General features: G+C 46.0%; 1 protein-coding gene across 2 annotated transcripts in view; it reads left to right on the forward strand.

Annotated features, from left to right (window-relative positions):
• Tgfa (transforming growth factor alpha) overlaps window positions 1-15,853 on the forward strand; it is a 91,065-nt gene extending 75,212 nt beyond the window's left edge. For both annotated transcript variants that reach the window (XM_008823245.3, XM_029558744.1), the window contains 3 exons: window positions 8,403-8,552; window positions 9,843-9,952; window positions 11,935-15,853. In XM_008823245.3, coding sequence (XP_008821467.1) covers window positions 8,403-8,552; window positions 9,843-9,952; window positions 11,935-11,942 — 268 coding nt within the window. In that variant the 3' untranslated portion in view covers window positions 11,943-15,853. The remainder of the gene's footprint in view (window positions 1-8,402; window positions 8,553-9,842; window positions 9,953-11,934) is intronic.
• Window positions 15,854-22,798: the final 6,945 nt, after the last annotated feature.

Consider the following 22,798-nt stretch of genomic DNA (forward strand, 5'->3'; position numbering starts at 1 on the left):
ACCATACCTGGCTCCAGGTCTGCATTTTTAACAGCATTTCAGCAAAGTCTGACTAGAGTTTAGTTTCCAGCTTAGAGTCTCTGGGCAAAGGCATTGATCCGGGTACCTGGGAGCCTTTATAGTGGCCTTGGCACTCCAGACATTTTTCATCCATCCTACGAAATAACTGGTAGGACATATAGAGAGTAAGCAAGTCACAGAACAAGGAGGGATGTCATGGCTTGGTGGCCTCCACCTTCAGGGGAGCCTTGTCAAAATAGGCTCTGAATGTCATTAGTCAAGAGCCAATGATGAGGGCTGGGAAGGTAGCTTAGGGAGTAAAGTGCTTGCCACAAGAGCCTGATACCTTGAGTTCAGATCCCAAAACCCACACAAAAAGCCAGATGCTATAGGGTACATGTTTGTAATCCCAGCATTCCCTACCAGGAGATAAGAGGCAGACACAGGAGAATCATAGGAGCTTCAGGACCAGCTAGCCTAGTGTAAGCAGCAACAAACAAGAGAGACATTGTCTCAAGCAAGGTGAAGGCAAAGGACCACCATTCAAAGTTGTTTCAGGCCTCTGACCACCACATGCATGCATACATGCCCATACACAAAAAACACACCTGGGCGTGGTGGTGCAGCACTTGGGAGGCAGAGGCAGGCGGATCTCTATGAGTTCAAGGCCAGCCTGGTTGGTCTACATAGTGAGTTCCAGGACAGCTGGGGTTACAGGGAGACCCTGCTTCAAAAAGACAAACCACACACACACACACACACATACACACACACTCACACACACACACACACACCCCAGCAAAAAAGAGCCATCCAGTGATCACCATGGCCAGTGGTTTAGGGAAGAAAGGACCTGGAGGAAAGCCACTGAGCAGATGTGGGAACTGACGAATGGACAACAAGCACAGAGGTTCCCAGGCCTGGGGTCTCCGGGGGTGGGACTGCTATAGGCTCCAACCTATTGGGAAGGCAGGAAAAGATGTTTCTAGGGCTTATTGGAAGTGAGCTTTTATTTTAGCCTCTGAGCAGTGGAAGCCATGAAAATTTAGAAAGGATGTTTACAGACTGTCATCTGTCCATTGTAAATATGACAAGGTGGACATGGATGGATCCCTCCGAAATTCACCTCAAGTCACCAAGCTCTGTTGTTTCCAAGGAAGGTACTGGCATCTTCCTCTGCAGGTGAACCCTCCTCTATAGAGAAATGTGAGGATCGTTCCCACAAGCTCTTCACAAGTCCCTCTTCAGGGCTAAGTGCTCAGAATAAGACACCCTGCCAGCTGGGAAAGCTGATGTCTAGGGGGCATGCAATGCCCACCTTTTTCCCTCAGTTTCCCCGCTGGATCGGTGGCCCAAGGGCAGTATCCAGCCCACAGAAGTGACACTTCATGTTGTTGTCTGGTGGCTTTAAGTCCTGGTGGGCGTTTTAGAAGCTAGGCATCACACTTCTTCGAAGGTGCCCAGCTTCTCTTGAAATAACAGAAGAGGAGCAGTGCTGGCCTGAGCTCACAGCTACAGCCAATGGGCAGAGACATGCCCACCCACCACTCAGACAGGGTTGTCCTCTCCAGTCCTCTGATCCCCACCACTCTCCAATACAGTCTGACACCAAAGCAGAATGTTGACTCCATCACCTGCTGCCACTGCTAATCCATTAAGCTGAGTCCCTTCTGCCACCATATGACCCCAGAGGGTTGTGAGTGATCCGCCCTTAACCAGATCATCAGAAAGCTCCTCCAGCTCCATGTCCACAAGAGTGACATATGCCCTTCCTCTGCACAGCACTCTGAGAGCACAGACACAGTTCATCTGAACAAAGGCCTGGTGACCTGGTAAGCCTTGCCTTCCTACCCACTGCTGGCACATCAGCTCTGGAGAATAAGACCACACCTTATACCTTTTTGTATTTATATAACTAGAAGAATGTTCTCACTAACTAATTCCCACCAGACCAGAAACTCTGAGTCCCTGCATTGAGAGCTAGAACATGCTGTCCCTGCTCTCAAGAACCACCCGACTTTGAGGAGTTGACACACACAACATTCTGGTCAATAAAACTGACATACCTTGAGGCAGGGCCTCATCTGTCACAGAAGTATAAAGAAGGCATGGCAAGCCGAGATTATAGCTCAAAGGCGGGAGCTGCTTCTTAGACATGTTCTACCAGAAGAATAATGTCTAGATTTCCAGAAAACCTGAAATGACATTTCATGCCATAAAATGAGGGAATGGAAAGAAATGAAAGGGGGCTGGAGAGATGGTTCATCAGTTAAGAGCACTGGCTCCTCTTGCAAAGGACTCAGCACCCATATGGCAGCTAACAGTATGTTATTCAAGTTCCAGGGGATAAGACACCCTTTTCTGGCCCCCATGGGTATTGCACATACAAGTGGACTTATATACATACAGGCCAAACACTCATAAACATAATATAAATAAATAAATAATAAATAAATAAATAAATGAAATTTTTAAAAGAAAAGAGCTGATCATGGTGACTCACACACTTGGGAGGCAGATGCAGGCAGATATCTGAGTTGGAGGCCAACCTGGTCTGCATATCAAGTTCCAGGCCAGATCAGAGGCCGCCCACTTCCCCCTAAGGTAGAGTGGACTGGAAGCAGTGGGCAGCTGCCTGCAGGAGGGGGAGGCCGCTCAGTACGAGGAACTATAGGCAACTATTGAAGTGTCCCACTGGCCCTGAATGCTCCTGGTGCCTAAAGTCTGTGACATTGTTCCCACTGAAACAAATTGCCATTGACAAAAGAAAATATTCCCAACACTCCTGCCATAGGGGCATGCCATTCACTCTGACAGTCACCCAGAGACAGTGACCATGAGCAACGTTCCTGCACCCACAGGTGTCCCTGTAGCCAAGGCCATACACACAAGAGATCAGATCTGGGTGGGGGATTTCCTATAGCTATAGGAGCCACTGTTATGGAAGCTCCATAATCTTCCCAACATGACATGGGGGTGGGGGTTGAGCTATAGTCTAACATCACACTCTAGGCATATCTGGAGAAAACCATGCCCTGATTCTGTCTTCTCCCTACCTGAGTTAAAATCAGACCTGAGTTAAAATCCTGCCAAGCATCGCACACAAGTGACTTAACCCATTCAGCCTTGATTTCTTTGTGTATAGCTGGAGGTACTGATACCTCAAAGGTCTGTAGTAAACTCTGTGAAAATTGCTGCCAAGCCTCTACTTAAGGGGCTATTAACAGTCATTGATTTAATTAAATAGGATTTAGCTTCCAGGTCCCATGAGATGCATTTAAGCTCTCAACACCTGGAGGTGGCTGGTAGTGACTTCAGTCATTACCAAAAGCTCTGCTAGAATACCAGGCTCCACATCCAGCACAACATAAGCACTTGAGGGTATACCAGCACAGCTTCCTTAGGCAGGACCATCCCCGTGGCTCAAGGACAGCATAAGGTCGTGCCAGAAGGAAAGTAAGGCAATCGTCCTGAGACCTTTGACTCGGAGTCATAGAAGAAGCCCTAACTGAACCTGTCCCCCCGAGCTCCACACTGGAGAGATGGTAGGACTGAGTGAATCCAGTCCTTTCTGTTGTTGCAGAGCTGGGGATGGAACCTAGGCCCCACATATGCTAGATGCAGCGCTCTCCCACTGAACCACACTCAGACTGGGTGTGCTGGATAGCTTTAATGTCAACTTGACACACCTGGATAGAGGAAGCCTCAATTGGGGAATTTCCTCAATTGAACTGGCCTGTGGCCATGTCTGAGGGTCATCTTCTTGATTGTTGTGTGATATGGGAGGGTCCAGCCCACTCTGGGTGGTGCCACCCCTGGGCAGGTGGGCCTGTGTTGCATAAGAAAGCAGGCTGAGCAGGGGTCAGGCAAGCAAGCCAGTAAGCAGAGTTCCTCCATGCCCTGTGTTCCAGCTCTTGCCTCCAGGTTCCTGCCCTGAGTTCCTACCTTGGGCTCCCGGGTGATGAGCTATGACCCGGGAGATGTAATATAAAATAAACCCTTTCCTCCCCAAGTTGGTACTGGTCATGGTATTTTGTCACAGGAATTAAGAAACAAACTAGAACACTGGGTCTGGTTTTTAAGAGATCAAGAAAAGGTGAGCTCCATACACAAACCACTGGTTCTAATGAACCCACTCTCTGCCCAGCCCTGTGGGTGGGCCATGTTAAACACAAGTGGATATAGAACATTCTAAAAGACTTCTTCAACTTCATCGTTGACCTTGATAGTCAAGTCTTTATCTCAGGAACCTGGCTAGTCACCAAGGTAGCAGCCTCTGCCAAAGAATAAATCATTACATATAAAGACATACATAATGTAGCTAAAGAGCCCTAAAAATGTTCCGTGTGTGTGTATGTGTGTGTGTGTGTGTGTGTGTGTGTGTGTGAGTGACATGATTGCAGGTGCCCTCAGAGGCCAGAAGATGGTGTTGAATCCCCTGGAGCTGGAGTTATAGGTAGTTGTGAGCCACCTGATGTGGGTGTTGGGATCTTGAGTCCTCTACCAGAGCAGCAAGCATTGTTAATAACTGAGCCAGTTATTAATCATGGTGGAGGTGGGTTATGTGCATGTGAGATCAGGTGCCTTCGGAAGCCAAAGGCATGGATTCCCTGGAGCTGGAGTTACAGGCAGTGGTGAGCTGTCCAATATGGGTACTGGGAACTGAATTCAGGTCCTCTATAAGAGCAGCAAGTGCTCTTAAGTACTGAGCCATCTCTATAGATCTCACCTTGGTTTTTAAGACAGGCTCTCTCACTGGCCTCATATTCACCAAGTTGGTTAGGTTGTCCATCGAGTTCCTGTGATCGCCTATCCCAGACTTCGCATTGCCAGGATTACAAGCATGGTTTACCATGCCCAACTTTTACATGGGCGCTGGAGTTCCAGACTCAGGTCCTCATGCTTGCACAGCAAAAACTTTACCAATTAAACTGTCTCCCCAGGCCCCACCTTATTTTTTGAGACTGGGTCTCTCACTGGTCTGGATCTCACCCCTATAGGCCAGGCTGGCTGACCAGTGAGCCTCAGGGATCCACCTTTCTCTACCAGCAGTGCTGGTATTACAAGAGCATGTCACCTCAGTGGGTTTTTTCACGTGGATCCTGGAGGATGGAACTCAGGTCTGAGTGTTCACAAGTGCTTTACCAAATACACTATCTCCCCAACCCATTCCCTGCCCTTTATTGTCATCTTTGACAACGATATAGCCTGCCTTTGTACTGAGCACTGCCTACTGCACTTTGCACAATATCAACTCATTTAGCACTCAACTCAATAAAGTGGGACTTATTACTAATGCATTTGAAGATTCAGAGTATATGGTGAAGAGATGTTCCTGGCTCAAGGTCATACAGACAGGAAGTACTGTCTGCAGAGCCTGTGCAGGTTGTACCTGCCTTTGAGTTGCTGCTTTGAGGATGTTATCTGAAATACCAACACGGACCCGAGCTCTAAGCCCAGCACTGGTTAGAGCTCACCAGGTGTCATCTGAGTGGGAAGAGTGACAGAGCTAACAGCTGCAAAGCTTACTGAAAGCCGTTAAAATTGTTTGCAAAGGGTTATTGTTGCTTTGTTTTTCTTTTTGCTTTATATTTATGGTGCTAGGGATCAAACCTAAGGCTCTGTGCAGGCTAGACAAGCACTCTGGCACACAACTACATTCTCAGCCCAACAGACAACACAATTTGAGATTTTAGTTTTTTGTTTAGTTGGTTAGGGTATGTGTTTGTGTTTGTGTGTGTGTGTGTGTGTGTGTGTGTGTGTGTGTGTCTGTGTCTGTGTCTGTGTTTCTTTTTAGCTTTTTTTTTTAACTGTTTGACAATTTCATACATTTATAGAATGAATTTTGGTCATTTTCACACACACCCCATTCTGTCTCTCACCCCCTTCCCTCTCCTGATAGAACCCCTCCTAATAGAACAAGTCACACTCCTACTTCCTGTCCTCTTTGTGTGTGTGGCTCACTGAGTTGAGAGTTTCCTGCGTGGTTGGGAGATGAGTTACTGGAGAAAGGGCAACTTACCAGTGACTGCACCACTGAAGAAAACAGTACCCTCTCCGCTGACAGCTGTCAGTTAAGTAAATGGTAAAGACAATGAGAAACACAAAATTGTTTTTTAAAAAATAAAACAAAACTTCAAAACTTTATAAACACAGAAGCCTATATTGTGGCTCACAACTATAATCCCAGCACTCAGAGACAGGAGGATTACTGAAGATTGGAGGTTAGCCTGGGCTCTATAGTGAGACCCAGGATATTCTGGACAAGAGTGAGACTATCTCTCGCCCTCTGTCTCTCCCCACATCTCTCTGTTTCTCTCTCTCTCTCTCTCTCTCTCTCTCTCTCTCTCTCTCCTTCCATAGAACACTATGAGATGAAAAGTGTGCATCTGACAGAGTTTGGGGACCAGGGCAGCAACATGGATGTCTCTTTTCTGTCTCTTCCCACTTTATTATGCTTTCTATACTTTCCCATTTGCTTAGAAGCATTCCTTTTCTAGTCAAGGAACATTTCAGGAAAAAGAAAACCTTAACACAGCTGTACTTTTCCTATTTCTTAACATTTTTAGATGGCACTGTCAGAAGGCATAGGGACTCAGGGTGGCCTGAAAGCTAAGCACAGAGGAGAAAGACTTCATAGCTGGTTTATCCTACATGTTAAAATAGAGGGCACTGCAGCCAAGGCGTTGCACCTAAGGAAGGCGCCAAAGCATCTTCCAGCCTTAATCAGCAGCCCCATGGCACTCTGCCGGAACTCAACTTTTGGCTGCAGCGTTGGGGTCTTGCAGCCCAGGCAGCTGACTTCCCAGACCACCCTCTTCCCTCTCTGCTCTTGCGCCTCTCTTTTGTTCTTATTGTGGTGAAACATCCTGAATGGAGCTCTGAAGCCTCATTTACAGAATTACAAAAACCAAACAGCATTGCAGAAGCCTGTGTCTGACAAGCAGCCATCACCAGGCAGTAGATCCACTCTGCATATGAACCTGTTCCCATGATGAGAGTGTCTGTCTCTGCCTCTGTCCTCCTTTGTGATGACTCTTACATCATTCAGATTCTTTTCATAAATGGGGTACAGCTTCTCCTTCTTGTCCAGCCCTTATACAAGGGTCAGTTTGACAGCCTGGACCCTGGGACAAAGGGGCACTGCTGGGTTTTGAATGTGGTTCTGGATTGCAGGCCAGTTCTGCCTCTGCATCTCAGGCCTAGCTGCAGGCCAGAGTCACCTGGGTGCCCAGACTGAGGATGTGACCTTGGGCCCCCAAAGTTGCCAGAACTTCCCAGCTAACTATGCTGTACCCAACAGTGGTAGAGGCAGCTGCAGAGTGAGGCAAGACTCATCTGCAGTCAGGTGAGATGACACTCCTCCCGCCTCCTGTGATTTGTGCCTAAAATAATCCGTGTGATTAAGTCTAATATTAGAAGACTGGGAAATTACAAGGAAAAAAAAGGTTATTTTTTTCTCTTTCTTCTCTCCTCATAGAGAACAGCTAAGACCTGAGGTATTTTGTAGATCAAGGCCCACCCCACAGGAGCAAGGGGGTTGGGGAAAGGCTTCACAGGAGCCCTGAGACTTCTCCAGCCCTTCTGTGATTAGGTGACAGACCCAGGCCCCCATCTGTTGCAGGAGGGTAGACCCCATGCACTGGGAAAAACTCACAGGACTCATTAAACTTGATAAAGCAGATGAGCTCAGCACAGGCTATGTACCTAGCTCATTTTCTTTCATCTGAAATTCTGAATATACAAATTTTATTTAAAAATAACCTGGATTTGGTGCTGAGGAAACAGCTCAGTAGATAAAATGTTTGGCACAAAACTATGAGGACCTGAGTACCCAGGTAAAAAAACAAACAGGTGTGGCAGCACACACCTATAACCCCAGAGATAGGAGGACATTTGAGGCTCATTGACAAGCCAGCCCAGCCAAATAGGTGAGCTCCAGGTTCAGTAAGAGACCCTCTCTTCAAAAATAACATAAAGAGTGACAGAAGAAGACACGTAACATCAACCTCTGGGTTCCACAGGTGTGTGCACACTCATGCACCCACACCAGCATGCACACACATATGACCATGTACACATACAAAATAATGATAACTGGATTTCTATCAGCTGGCCAAGTGAGGTTCTTATCATAAACACTGCTATCAGCCATAAAACTTAGCAGAGAGACAGTGTCCCCCATCCTCAGAAAAGCAGGGGATCAGTTTCCCCTCCTCTCAGCAAGCAGCACCTTGGTGGGAATTGGGAGTTGCTGTCCCACATCTGTGCCTCCCATCTCAGAGGATATAGGAGCCTCTTTGAGCTTTCCCAGAGGGCTCTGGATTCTTCCAATTCAGCCCTCTCTCGAGAGCTGAGGAAGGAGCCCCTCAAGAACAGACTGACATTCCTTTCTCCCTCAGCTGCCATTCCGGGTACGTGGGTGCTCGCTGCGAACATGCGGACCTCCTGGCCGTGGTGGCCGCCAGCCAGAAGAAGCAGGCCATCACCGCCTTGGTGGTGGTCTCCATTGTGGCCCTAGCTGTCCTCATTATCACCTGTGTGCTGATCCAGTGAGTATTTGCTACCCCTGAGGTCATGTCCCTCACACACCTGCGCTACAGGGGCCGGGGGAGGCATATAAAACATAACTGCATGCAAGAGCCACCAGCTGGTTATGACATGGGAATGATGTCAGCTGAGCAGAGAGGACTGTGAATATTTCTCCACACAGTGTGGCAGGTGGTCGAGCTGTGCAAAGGCCTGGAGCATGTGTGGGTCCCCCAGTGGTGGGTCTGGGTGCTGCTGCTAGATGCCAATGTCAAATCAATGACATGCTCTGCCTCGGCCCTTATGAAAACTGACAACTGGGCAAGGGCTCAGAAGCTGGATGTGACTCCCAGCCCTCTGTGAATGCAGCAGAAGAGCTTCCTCCTTGCAGAAGGCACCTGACAGATTCTAAAGACACATCAGAGGTGCCTGCTACTGTAACTGCATGCTGCTGACATCACCCACACAGCCTTCCTGCCTCTCCACCACCATCTCCTCCTCCTCTGAATTCTGAGTTGTGTCTTCCAGGATGCTGTGCTGAGCCCCCAGCTGAGGGAGACTGAGGGAGACTGTGTCTTGGTACATTTGCCGCCCACTAGCCTGGCCAGCACAATCAGAGCCCCGGGAAACACAGCATTATGTTCCCCAAAGCAGGCACCAGGCCAGACTTACTCCCTGAAATGGGCAAAAGTCTAAGTCACTGAGCTCAAGGATTTGTGCCTAGTTTGGCACAGGGCCCTTGTGGGTCAGTCAGCACAGTTCAGGCTAGTGAGAGGCTGGGGGTCATAATAAACATTAGCATCATTTCGGTGGGGCTAGGTGTGAAGGCAAAACCATGCTTTTGCCCTCCAAGACAACCAGGTCTCACACAGATAAGAGGTTCTGTCCTGGTGGTCATCTGAGGCACAAGCCCAATGGCGCTCCCTGATGAAGGCCCCCCTTCTGAATCATGGCCCCAACCCCAGGATCTGCTGGTACTCATCCTCATGGCCATTTGAGGCCATGGCTACATTGGTAGAACTCAGCTGGCCCTTTATGGAAACAGCATCTAGGTCTCTGTTTTGTCCCCTCAGCCAGCCAAGGAAGCTGAAGTCAGGTAGGCCTGAGAAGCCAGAGCAGAGCTACAGCAACAGTTGCTGGCGCTACAGATCAGCCAGCTGGTGTTTTGTGACTGGTCAGCATCTTCCCAGGCTCTCAGCATCCTGAGGTGGCTGAAGCTCTGGAGGACCCTTAGGAAGGCTAGGTGGGTACCCAGGTCTGCCTGGCTGGCTTCTCTTGCCAAGCACAGCTCAGACTGCCCCTTCTACCTCCAGCTGCTGCCAGCTCCGCAAGCACTGTGACTGGTGCCGTGCCCTCGTCTGCAGACACGAGAAGCCCAGTGCCCTCCTGAAGGGAAGGACTGCTTGTTGCCACTCTGAGACAGGTATAGGGAGGCTTCCATGGGGAGGGGCCCTTTTCTTCCTGGGGAGGTACTGCTGGGTGGAGAAAATGGCTGCCATTTCCAAGTCAGGGTAGAAGTGCTGAGAGGAAACAGGGGGAGGAAAAAGATGGGTTGTTTCCCTACCAGCTTGGGTTTGGAGCATCCTAAAGTGTCTGTGACCAGAAGGGGGCTCTTTTTCCCAGCTGATGACTCTGTGACCTGAGGTCACAGAATCTCAATTTCTTCTTTTAAAACAGTGTTCTATAAACCAGGCCTGGTAGCTCAGGTCTATAATCCCAGTTACTCAGGAGGCTGAGGGAAGAGGATCATAAGTTCAAGGTCAACCCAGGCAAGTAAGGGAAACAGTTTCTTAAAAAGTAGGAGCTGGAAAGATGGCCCAGTGGTTAAGAGCACTTGCTGTGCAATCATGAGGACCAGAGTTCAGATCCCAGCACTCACATAACAAGCTATGTCCTGCAAACCCCTATAATTCCAACTCTGAGGGATCTGACACCCTCTTCTGACCTCCATGGGTACATGCTCACCTGCACACATATGTGTCCATATACTCATGCAGATATATACACATAAATAATATTTTAAATTATAAAAATTAAAATTAAAAAACGAGGTTGGGGATGTAGCAAGGTGCTTTCCCATAATACATGAAAGTACCCTGGGTTCCATCCCAAACACCATCAGAAATGCAGGTGAGGTATTGTAAAACTAAACAGTGAGTCCCAAAAGATACTTTTTTTCCCTTCTCATTGGTCAATAGAAGGAGTTGGCCTATTAAAGGTCTCCAGAGAACCTCCAGACTCTTAGAGCTCCTGGATGTGGAGCTAAGCTAGCAGTATAGGAACCCAAATCTGATCATGGCTGGAGTCTAAGAGCTCTTTTATCCAGACAGGGCCTATAAAGGCCCACCCATACCAACAAGCCAGCCTGTGATGCTATTCCATCCAGAGAGCCCATCAATGTTCAAGTATTTATGTTTTAGGAAAATTTGTGGATTCTGTAGTATTTATGGTATTCCTTGATGGACGTGTGTGGTAAAGTTGCTTATTAATGGCACCTCTTCACTCCCCATTGTTTTGATTTTTTGTTTGGTTTTGGTTTTGGTTTTCTTTGTTTTTGTTTTTGAGATAGGTTCTCCCTGTAACCCCAGCTGGCCTGGAACTCACTATGTAGACCAGGCTGGATTCAATCTCACAGAGATCCACCTGCCTCTGCCTCCCAAGGACTGGGATTAAAGGCATATGCTACCACACCCAACTGCAATCCCCAAATTTAGAAAGTTAGCTTTAAGCTAGGAGAGGGTCTAGCCTTTCAAAGATAGGCAGTAAAGCTGAATTCAGCACCTCTCCCTGCCATCCATGACCTCATGTGTCACTGGGCAGGTGTGCCAGATAATGAACTAGGGATGCCATGTAAGAGCCCTGCTGGGACAGATGTGACCCACCACTGGGCTAGGGCACTCCTCTCCACTCTTTCTGAGAAGCCACAGGACAGGACAATGTCCAGGTTGAGTTGGACAGAGGAGCTAAGGACTGAGTCCAAGCAGCCTCAGCATCTCAGCTGAGATTGACGGGGCCTACTATTGAGAAATAATGGGTCTGTCCCCATGTGGCCTTAGGAGAAATCATGCTACTACCAGGCCTTGGACCAGCTCATAAACTGCCCAACAAGCCACCCCTTACAGGAAAACCAACCACTGTCAGGTTGAACTGGGGCCCTCCTGACTGGGACCTTTACCTCCTCCCACCCCCTCTTCTGTTATAACTTGTCTCACTCTTGGTCACTGAAAGCTCAGTTTCAGAAGTTGCTGCCCCTGAGGCTGATCTAGAACTGGGACTTGGGCCTGACTACCAAAACAAGTGGGTGACATTGGCTGATGACACCTCCAAGTCTCTGTCCCACGTGGGTTTCTCCAGCATGCCTAGACTCTGGTCCACAGTGCTTACCGTATTTTTCCTTTCCACCAGTGGTCTGAAGAGCCCAGAGGAGGAGTTTGGTCAGGTAGCCTGTGGCAACTCAAAACAGAACAGCATTCTTCAGGACAATTGCCAACAGTACCCAGATGCCTGGACATGCTTGAGGACTTTGCCCCTATCTACAACAGCCTGTGCAGCTTTCGTCCTTTGTGGACCTTCAAACTGTGTGGAGAACTGTCTGCTGGGGTACTTCAGTATATTCTAGAGAAGAGGCCAAAGGACCATGATTTAAAGACGGGTCGGTCGGGAATCGCAAAGGGCTAGCTTTCCTGCTAACCCATGCTAGGTGTATACGTCAGTCAGTTGGTGTTTCCTACCAGGCATGGATTCTGGGCTGTTTCTTCTCAGTGGGCAACCTGTCCCAAGCAGAGACTCCATGGTTGTTACTGGGTTTGCTCATCTGCTCACTGGGTGGGGTACAAAGTGGACAAGGGGAAATGTCTATCGTTACATGAAGATACCATGGCCTCCTGTGAGCCCCTAACCCCGGCTGACATCTCCCCAAGCTGTCGCTGCCTTTGGGATCTGTGTCATATTTATTAGATGGATAATGGTTTAATTTTTAATGTTAAAAGTCAATGTAAAAAGCATAAGCCCAGCAGACGTCCACCTTAATGATAAATGAGCTGCTGACTGAGAAGTCACACCAATTAGAAAAGGCCAGCCTCTGAAACAGTGAGACTTGGTGAGCCTGCCAGGGGCTGTAGAGAATCCAAGACAGTATCCCAATAGGAGCAAAGACTGAGGTTCAGAAGGCATGCCCTGTAAAACATAAAGCAGGTGAGTTCCCTGGATACATGCTGTAGAAAGGTTAGCAAGGTCAGTGGCTAGGACTGTCCCCTCTGTTGGAGGCAAGGGGGTAAGACAGCCTGTGTGGGCACCCTGGGCAGACACATGCCAGCACTTGAATAAGCAGATTAATTTCCTCATGAGCCCAGCTCTAGCACTGGGCAAAATCCATGAAGGAAACCAGCTTTATTTTCCATGTTGTTGCTTGGGGTTTTGCTTTATTTTTAAAAGGAGAAATTGAACTTTCCTATTTATTTCCAAGCATTAGGAGAAATATTCCAGTGGGTTTTTTTCCCTTGCAGAATGTAGACATTATTAACAAAATTGCTACCACACCTTTCATGTTCTCCATGCTCCCTGAACACCACAGGGGGTTCTGGTCCCTAGTCTCTGCGTTGTTTGGTATGGTCTAGAAGCAGAATGGCAGTGTAGAGACATACAAGCTGCTTGATGAAGAGACTGGTCTCCGATTAAGAAGTGAAAGTCCCCCCACCTCCCAGCCCTGCAGAACCTCCAACACAATGTATCAGGAGAGGGACGTTCAATGTGCCAAGTTAGTTTGAAATTTCTTTCAGAAAATGTTGCCTTTTTCTCAATCTTGCCCATTCCATCTATTTTTATGAATTTTTCTCTTTTTATATGATCTAGGCGTTGATCTGCCCCAGGGCTTAACTTGGCACTCTTATTTCAGTATGCCTAAAGCTTTAAATGAAGAAACTGGGTCTGTCCATTGCCCCTGACACAGCTCCAGCTGACGTTATCGTTATTTAGGTTTGTTGTTTTGTGAAACAAGGTCTTGCTGTGTAGCCATGCTGGCCTTGAACTGAAGATCCTCCTGCACTGTCTTCCTGAGTACTGGGTTTACAGGCACCACCACACCCAGCAGGTCTTTTTTTTTTAATTATTAAAGAAAATAGATTAAGTTTGCATTCCTTGGGTCATACAGGTGGGTCAAGGCTGAGTGTAGCCTGCTGCTCAGAGACCAATCAGCTGCACTTTAGACCTCCATTGGCCCCCTGTGTCCTCAGCAAACCCTGCTGAAAGACTCAAGTCCTGGCCCCCAGGTACTAAAACAGCAAAGGCACAGCACTTGTTTTTAATCTAGTTCACACTGTTAACTTCAGACAATATATCTTTTCTAGTCTGCTGGAGACTCCTGGAGGTCTGATTGCTTTTAAGAGTTTGAACTGATTGAAAGTATTTATGAGACTTTCTTCAGCTAATGGTGGGAGGATAGATGTCCCACTTTAAGATGTTTTGAGGAATTGGCATCTAAGAACGTAGAGGTAGGAGAAGATGGGGACAGACATGAGGGTCCCTGGGAGGACCTCAGTCTAGTGTCTGAACACTCTAGCTCTTGGGTCCAGCAGGTCACAGAGGCTGAGCCCTGTGCCTCCTCTTTCAAAGCAATCAAATTTAAACGCCCCCAGAAGTGCCTTCCTAATCAGCCCTTTTACAGAGTAGCAGGTCTGAGAAGGATCAGAGAAGAGGTTGAGACAAGCCTGGCTGGACCATCGTCCATGCCCCAGCATATGGCAGCCTTGCTTTTTTGCTGACTTTGATTTTATAGTCAGACAAGCATCTCATAGCAGTGGGAGCTCTTGGCTAGCTGTACCAACCCTCTTTTGTCAGTTCACAGTGAGTATTCTAGGCTCTTTCTATTTCCTTGCCCTTCAAAAAGCTTGGTGCCCATTACAGCTAGAAACAAAGGGCTCTGCAGCAGCCACACAGGACAGTAGACAGTACAGCTGTTCCAGTGACTCAGAGGACCATGAAAATCCCCATTGTATGAATTGAAAATGAATCCTAGGGCTAGCAAGATGGCTCAGTGTGTAAAGGTGATTACCACCGCATCTGAGGACCTAAGTTCAATCCCTGGGACCAACATAGTGGAAGAAGAGAAACCAACTCCTGAAAGTTGTTCTCTGACCTCCGTACTCACACCATGGGGGTACACATACACTAAAAATAATAATAATAAATAAATAAAATTTTTTAAAAATTAAAAAGAAATATGAATTCTTAAAAGCCTACGCACCTCGAGGAGCTCTGTGCGTTGTAATGGTAAGCGTATCACATTTTCTCCATGGAAAGATACAATGGTAGCTCTAACCTGGAAGACAGCATCCCAGTTGGACGCATGTAGAACCAGGCCATGGATCAGTTTGTCACATGTCCCAGAAGAGATGGGCACAGTAGTCCTGGGGCCCTTTTTCTATGAGGAAAGAGAAGGCAGCAGGGTTGGTGCACATTACTGAGGGAAGAGACGGTGGGTCTGGAGCTTCTTGGAGGGTAAGCTGTTCTCTTTGGGTATAAAAAGCTGCCTGGCATCCCCAAGCCAGGTTTCCTAAAGCCTGTGGGCCACTGGATGCTTTTCCAGGAAACACTGCTCAGGAAGTTCCAGCTTCTTGGTAGGTTCTGTGCTTATCCTCCCAACATGCCTTGCCAAGTATGATTCAAAAAGGGCCAGGGGGTGAGGGGACACCATCAACACTTATGTTTAGGGGTGTTTGTTTCTTCTTTTGGTTTGGGTTTTGACACAGGGTCTCACTCTAGCCTAAGCTAACCTCAAACCCCTCATTCTGAGCCTTAGCCTCCTGAGTGCTGGGGTTACAGGTGTGTGCCACCACACCTGGCTTATGTTTGCTTTTAATGTTCTTGTGTAAGACCTATTCTCTTCAACCATTGGTCTATTTGAAAGATACATGGTGTACATACAGGTGTGCACATGTGTCCACACAAAGAGTCCTGAAAAGCAGCTCATCTTCACAGTGTGATAACTTACTGAAACATTCAACTTCTCCTTGACTTTATTATAACGAACCTGATGCTTTTTTTAGAACTCATTATTCTGACTTCTGTATATGTTGCACTGAAAGGTTAATATTTAATGTTTTAATTTATTTTATGTGGTAAGTTAATTTTGATTTCTATAATATGTTAATGTGATTAGAAGCCCTTTTCCTTAATATCTGAATTATACTTAAAGACTAGTGAGCAATTTAAGATACTGTTGTATTTTTCAGAAATATGTATTGTTATCCAGTTGTACTGAACCTTGTTTGGAAGGATGAAGGAATGCTTTTTTTTCCTACTTATAAAGACTGGAGTTTTTCTTCAATGTGGATGAAGCAAATTTTTCTCTGCAAATGTGAATGAGAAAAACATGAGTTTTTTTAGATTTATTTTTAATTATACGTATTTGTTTGTGCCTGTGTAGGGCATGTGAGTACAGTTGCCTGCTGAGGCCAGAAGAGGGTGTCAGATTCCCTGGAGCTAGAACAGCAGGTGGTTGTAAGCTGCCCAATGTGGGTGCTGGGGACCAAACTCAGGTCCTTTGAAAGAGCAGCTCCGCCCTGGTAAAACTTTATTGTCTACTTGACACAAACTAGAGTCACCTAGGAAGAGGAACCCTCAATTGAGAAATTTCCTGGATCAAATAAGGCCTGTCTGTGGGGCATTTTCTTAATTGCTAACTGATATAGGATGGTCCAGCCCACTGTGGGCAGTACATCCCTAGGTGGGACTGGACTAGATAAGAAAGCTAGCTGAGCACGAACTAGTGCATAAGCAAAGGAGCTAGCCAGTAAGTGGTATTCCTCCATGGCTTCTGCTTCAGTCCCTGCCCAGACTTCCCTCAGTGGTGGACTGTGAACCAAATAAAACCTTTCTTCCCCAAGTTGCTTTTGGCCATGGTGTTTATTACAACATCAGAAAAGCAAACTAGAACAGACTCCTAACCACTGATCCACATCTCCAGCCCTAAATGATCTTTTGCAAAATGTGGGACTACTGAAATTAATTATACTTGACCCCTGTCTGCCTGAAGAAATGAAGTTCTTCCTAATACATATCTTGTCTAGGTGTGAGCAATGCTGAGTGACATGGAAGAAAACAGGTGATACTTCATCCCTGTTCCCGAAGGAACTGAGATCTGACTGGGGAGACAGAGTGGCCTGCAGAAAATCCCTCTGGGTTATCTCTTGACAAAATGCAAAGAAACCATGAGATTCTAAGGTTGAGAGTACTCATGGCTGTGATTCTCAAATCCCAGCCACAGGTGTACAGTATTAATATTTCTTGGGACTCCACCCGCTAAGCTCTAGGGGTTCCCTCACCTTCAGGGTCACTCAGCTCTTTCTGAACCTCCAGTGCCATCTGTGTAGGTCCCATCCACTTAGCTTAGGGAGCAGAGATAAAACAGTCTCCCATATTCACAACCTTGTTCTTAGAATAAAAAGCTTCAGTGTGAATCTAAATGCCTTGAACATGTGGTCCAAGTCAAGGGAGGTCTACCCCCATGCCCCCCGACTCCAGCCTCCAGTGATCATCGCTTCAAAGTGAAGGAAGGCATGGGAGAGGAATGTCAGAAATATTCATAGAGCCAGGAGTCAGCAGAGCGAGGTGAAGAGGATAATGGTCTTAAAATGTCACATTTAAAAGTGGTTAAGGGACTGAGGAGATGGCTCAGTGGGCAAAGCACTTGCCACACAGGCATAAAGACATGAATTCAAATCCCCAGAATCCATATGAAACCAGGTACAGTAGTACATATCTGTAATCTTACTAGCCCTAGATGAGCTAGGAGGCAAAGCCAGGAGAATCTCCAGTAATCCACAGGCCAGCTAGACTGGTGTATGGAGCAACAAATAACAAGATTTAAGGCAAGAACTAGCACCCACGGTTGTCCTCTGACCCTCTGCATACACACTGTGACAAGTACATGCGTGCACACATGCACACACATTAATAAAAATAATAAAAAGTAGTTAAAGAGTCAGAAGAGTGAGAAGAACTGTTGTCAGGAGTAAAGTGATATCTAGGCCTCTCTTGAGACTCTGAACCAGGAAAGAGGCTGGTTTCATTGCGTAGAAGCTGAGGATGGGCCTTACAACCATTCCTGGCACCCATAACTGGGAGTTGCCATTGGGCTGTTGCTCACATGTGTGCAGGCACACACACTTGCACAGGCTTAGAGGCCTGGTATGCAAAGCTCACAGGTAAATCTTCATTTTCATCTACTTCAGTGATGATGAACTGCTGTCTTCAACTGAATCAAAACATCTCAAACATCGTGACATTCTTCCCCCATTTACAGACCTGTGACTATAAAGATCACTAGACTGAAAGTGACTGGCTGGCCAAACAGGGCTTCATTGTGACCACACTCAGGGCTTCTTCCTTGAGTGTGAACTCAAGTGCATCCTGGGAAAGTACCATCCTTGGAGTGAAAATATAAAAGATGTGACTCTGGCAAAGGCATAGTAAGTACCAAATTTCAGTGCTGTGGTTTTTAGATGGACGCTGAGAGGTTATAAACTCCCTCAACAGCATTTAGTCTATAACTAGGAGTGTCTTTCAATGACTATTTAAAATACTGACATAGGATAAAGGGCAAATCTCAAAATCTGAATGCAACTTTTGTTTTCCATAAAGCTATCTACTTTGAAACAAAGAAAAACTTTCAAGTTGACCACCCCCAGCATAATTAATTCTCTAAAGTATACCAAAACTAGAAATTAATTGTATGAATTTAATAAAACAACACTAATAACAATAACTTCATATTTTTATTAAGAACAGGTGCATAGGGGCTGGGGAGATGGCTCAGTAGTTAAGAGCACTGGCTGCTCTTGCAGAGCACCTGGGTTCCATTCCCAGCACCCACATGGCGGCTAACAACGGTTTATAACTCCAGTTTCAGGGCATCTTACATGCTCTTTTGGCCTCTGTGGACATTGCATACAGGTAGTATACTTAAATACACTCAAGTAAAGCACTCGTACATATAAAATAAAAATAAATAAAGAACTTCAAATCAGGGCTGCAGAGACAGTTCAGGAGCTTGAGCATATACTGCTCTTTCAGAGGAGCCAGATTTCATTCCTGCCACCCATGTCAGGTCCAGCTCCAGGGGAACTTATGCCTCTGGCTCCTGAGGACACTGCACTTACATATACATATATACACATGATTAAAATAAAATAAAAATTTTAATTAAAATATTTTATTATCTTTATTTTATGTGTATGAGTGTATTGCCTACATGTAGGTAAGCGCACCCATGTCACGCAATGCCCACAGAGGACAGAAGAGGCCATCAGATTCCCTGGAACTGGAGTTATGGACAGTTGTTAGCTGCCATGTGGGTGCTGGGATTTGAACCTGGGTCTTCTGCAAGAACAACCAGTGTTCTTAACCGTGGAGCCATCTCTCCAGCCCCTAAAATAAAATAAATTTTTAAAAACAAAAACTTCAAATCTAGGCAGGGAGATGCCTGGGTGTCTTTACACTTGCTGCCAGGCATGATGACTTGAATTTGATCCCCTGATCCCACATGGTAGAAGGAGAAAACTGACTCCCACGAGTTGTTCTCTGCCCTCCACATGTTCATGCACATACATACATGCATACATACAATATACATACAAAAATCAATAAATTTTTAGTGGCATTAAAAATGAGTCTGTAGGAAACAGTATATTTTAAAAGGAAATGGAGATCTTTTGTAAAGGTTAAAACCTCATTCAATTTTATGTCTTATAGGGTTTATACTGAGTTCAATATTGTATAAATATATTAATTCAACTGTGAAGCTAAAAATTTACATTCAGTTTTGAAAGAGATGCATCTTAGCTCTCTGAATATGTCAATGCTGTTATAATGAAATGCTTCTTCTAGTTATGTGGCTATTAAATAAATAATTTTAAAAAATAAGCTAAAAAAATTCAAATCTAAACAAGAAAGAAAAGAAGATCCCCAAAACTCAAAATCAGAATGATCAACTTGTTTATAATCATGCAAGAGACACATCTCTGCCTTTATGTTAAATGAATGCTAATCAATCATGCTAATAACTTCCAAATCTCCACAAAATGGCCAATTTCCCACTAAAATCCTAGGTCACCAAAGTAATCCTGCAGCAAGTAGAAAATTTAAATAAGCAGAAGCCATTGTCTAGGGAAAGATCTGAGAAAGACGTCTGTCCCGTGTCCTAGGGGACATGAAGCCCATGTTAGCTCACTGGTTCCTTTCTTTTCCTCACCATCTCCTGACTCTTCATGTCCACCAGACAAAAAAATTAAAATCTAAAACCATAAGGAACTCAAAACACTTTACCAACAAAAAACTAAATCACCCAACATAAAAACTAGCTGATTTGAATAGAGGTTCTCGAAAGAAGATGCATAAAGGGCCCAGAAGCATGTGAGAACATTCTCAACCTCCCAATTAAAAGGGTTGAATCAAAACCATGGTGAGGTACAGATCATCTCAGCCCAGTCAGAAAGAAAAATGCTGGCAAGGATGCAGAGCAAGCTAATTCACACACAGTTACAGAAATGTAAATGAATGTGGCCACCGATGACATGAAGATTCTTCAAAGAAAATTAGGACAACCACAGTGTCCTAATCTTCCTTGTCAACTTGACGGCTTTTAGATCGGTTAGGAAACAAACCTCAGGGCATGTCAGTGAGGGTATATCCTGAGCAGTTTAACCAAGAAGGGAAGACCCACCCTCAATGTGCTCAATGTGGAGCACATTGGGCTGAGGGCCTGGACTGAATAAAAAGGAGAAAATGAGCTGAGCACCTATGCATTGTGCTCTGCTTCCTGGTGATGTGAGTGTGTGTGTGTGTGCACACACACAAGTGAAAAAATAAATACACATATTATTTTTTGAAAATGACTCACTCTAAACTTGAAGCAAAGAAGACCATGTGTTCAAATGTCGCATGTGGCAGGGGGGAAGAGTACAGACAGCTCAATCTCGCTTACAAATATAAATTAAGATTTTAAAGACCTGGGTGAAATTTTAGATTTTTACCTTGAAGTATAAGAAAAAGCATCAGAGCCAACACAGCTTTTCATCAGACTACAAGGACAGACACTGAAAACCATACTGTAATCTATCACAGTCACATGCCTGGGCTTATAAATTCTGCCTCTATTTAGCAGGTGAATTAACTTCTCTGGCTTCAATTTCCTTGTAATAAAGTAAGCATGTTAATCATGTCTGATTAGGGAAGCTTTGCTCAGCTTAGATGACTTAGCGCAAAAAGAGCTCTTACCCCCAATGACAAGGGCAAGGCAAGACTCAGGAAATAACTCTTGCTTGAGATACAATTAGTAGCATAGTCTGTATTGAACATGTTTGTTTTGTTGGTTTCGGCTGTATTGATCCCAAGGAGTCATCTTATGCATACACAGAGTGAGGGCTCACTCATCACAGGTGGACTGTGAATGATCTCGCAAGTTAGTTCCCACTAAATGGTGGATGTCTGAAGTTAATACAGTGGGGACAAGGGGAGCCAAGTGTTCACAGGTGAGCTGGGCCCAGGTGTCATCATGCCACCTACCTGGGAAGTACACTCAGACCTGTGCCAAGCCACTAGGCAGGCATCGTGCAAGTCATAGGAACGCCCTCAGAGACACGGGTACTCACAAAGCAGGCAGTGTGTGTGCATGCGAGGGCAGTGAGAGGTGACAGATGCAGATGAGCTCAGAAGGTCATGTGACAACCTCCTTCCCAGGGTGCTCCCACAGCCCTCCTCATGACAATCCCTTCCGGCTCATACTGGGTGCCTGTCCTGAAGCCACAGCCAGAGTGAGGAAGGCTAACTGGTGGCCTCTCAGGCAGCATCCTGAGTGGTCCTCGGGAGCGCACACCTGCATCCCTCTTCCATTCCTAGCCAGGCAACCTGAGAGCAGGAGCAGGAGGCAGTATAGAGGCTCCCCCTCTCACTCCCAGGAGCCAGACCATGCATGGCTTGCACCCAGGAGGGCTCAATATTTAGTGAGATACTTTCCCCAAAGGTATCATGCTCAGGCAGGGCTGGAATGATGGTCTGCCTTCCACTTTTGGATCTGCTGGTAGCTGATTTACTTCATTATCTGTAGATTTCTCTCCTTAGTGATTTCATCCTTTGTTACCTGGCCCCCTCTCAAACACCACTTAGCATGTCAGGCAACATTTAACTTTAAGCTAGGTGGAGCAATCACCAGCCAAGACCAGTGCCAGAAGGGGTTTTAGTCTAACAGAATGAGAAGTTCAGGGCTGCAAGAGACAGGGAGGGCCTAGTGCTTAGATGGTCATTCACATAAATTTTCAGAGAGCTTTTAATGAAGGGGGCAGGAATAAAAGAGAAGGTCTGTCAAGAAAACAGCTAAAAGTGGCTGCTTTCTCTATAAGCAGGATGGCCTGTGTTTTGTTCTCTTCTGCTTTCCTTAATTTTCTTTTCTATTTACTTCTTTTTTATATGTATGAGTGTTACACCTGCATATTTGTAAGTGAACCTGTGTCATGCAGAAGAGGGTATTGGATCCCCTGGAACAGGAGTTACAGATGGTTATCTGCCACCATGTAGGTGCTGAGATTCAAACCCAGGTCTTCTACAAGTGGTTAAATGCTCTTAACCACTGAACCATTTCTCTAGCCCCTCTATATGCTTCCTAATCTCACTGTGATGCTTGTCAGAACTCCACACAAGACCATGAAAAGCCAGAATACCTGTCTCTGCTCCCTCTACTTTCACCCACCTACCAACACTCCAGCCCTAAGGACAGTGCCTCGTGGGCCAGCTCCAGATGTACCACAACCCACACACAGGCAATCAGGTAAAAAGAGATCCTAAATCAATGGTTTCCTGGTTTGCTTGTTGTTGTTGTTTTTTTAGTGTGTCTGAATGCATGCATGCATGCCACATGAGTGCAGGTGCCCACAGAGGCAGAAGAGGGCATTGGCTCCCCTGGAGCTGGAGTTACTGACATGTGTGCTAGGATCCAAACTCAAGCCCTCGGGAAGAGTAGCAAATGCTTTTAATGACTGAGCCATCTCTCTAGCCTGATCTGTTCTGGGTTTTTTTGTTTGTTTTTTTGTTTTTGTTTTTGTTTTTTAAGATGAATCTTACAAAGCCCAGGTTGGCCTCAAACTCACGTAGCCAAAGATGACCTTGAACTTCTGATCCTTCCGCTTTCACCTCCCAAGTGCTAGAACTGTAGTCATGTGCCATCTCACCCATAAAGTGATTGTTTTAAGCAGATTACAAGCTTCTCTCAAATCATTGC

This window comes from Nannospalax galili, unplaced genomic scaffold, assembly GCF_000622305.1.
Source record: "Nannospalax galili isolate Female #2095 unplaced genomic scaffold, S.galili_v1.0 scaffold269, whole genome shotgun sequence".
Taxonomy (NCBI): Eukaryota; Metazoa; Chordata; class Mammalia; order Rodentia; family Spalacidae; genus Nannospalax; species Nannospalax galili.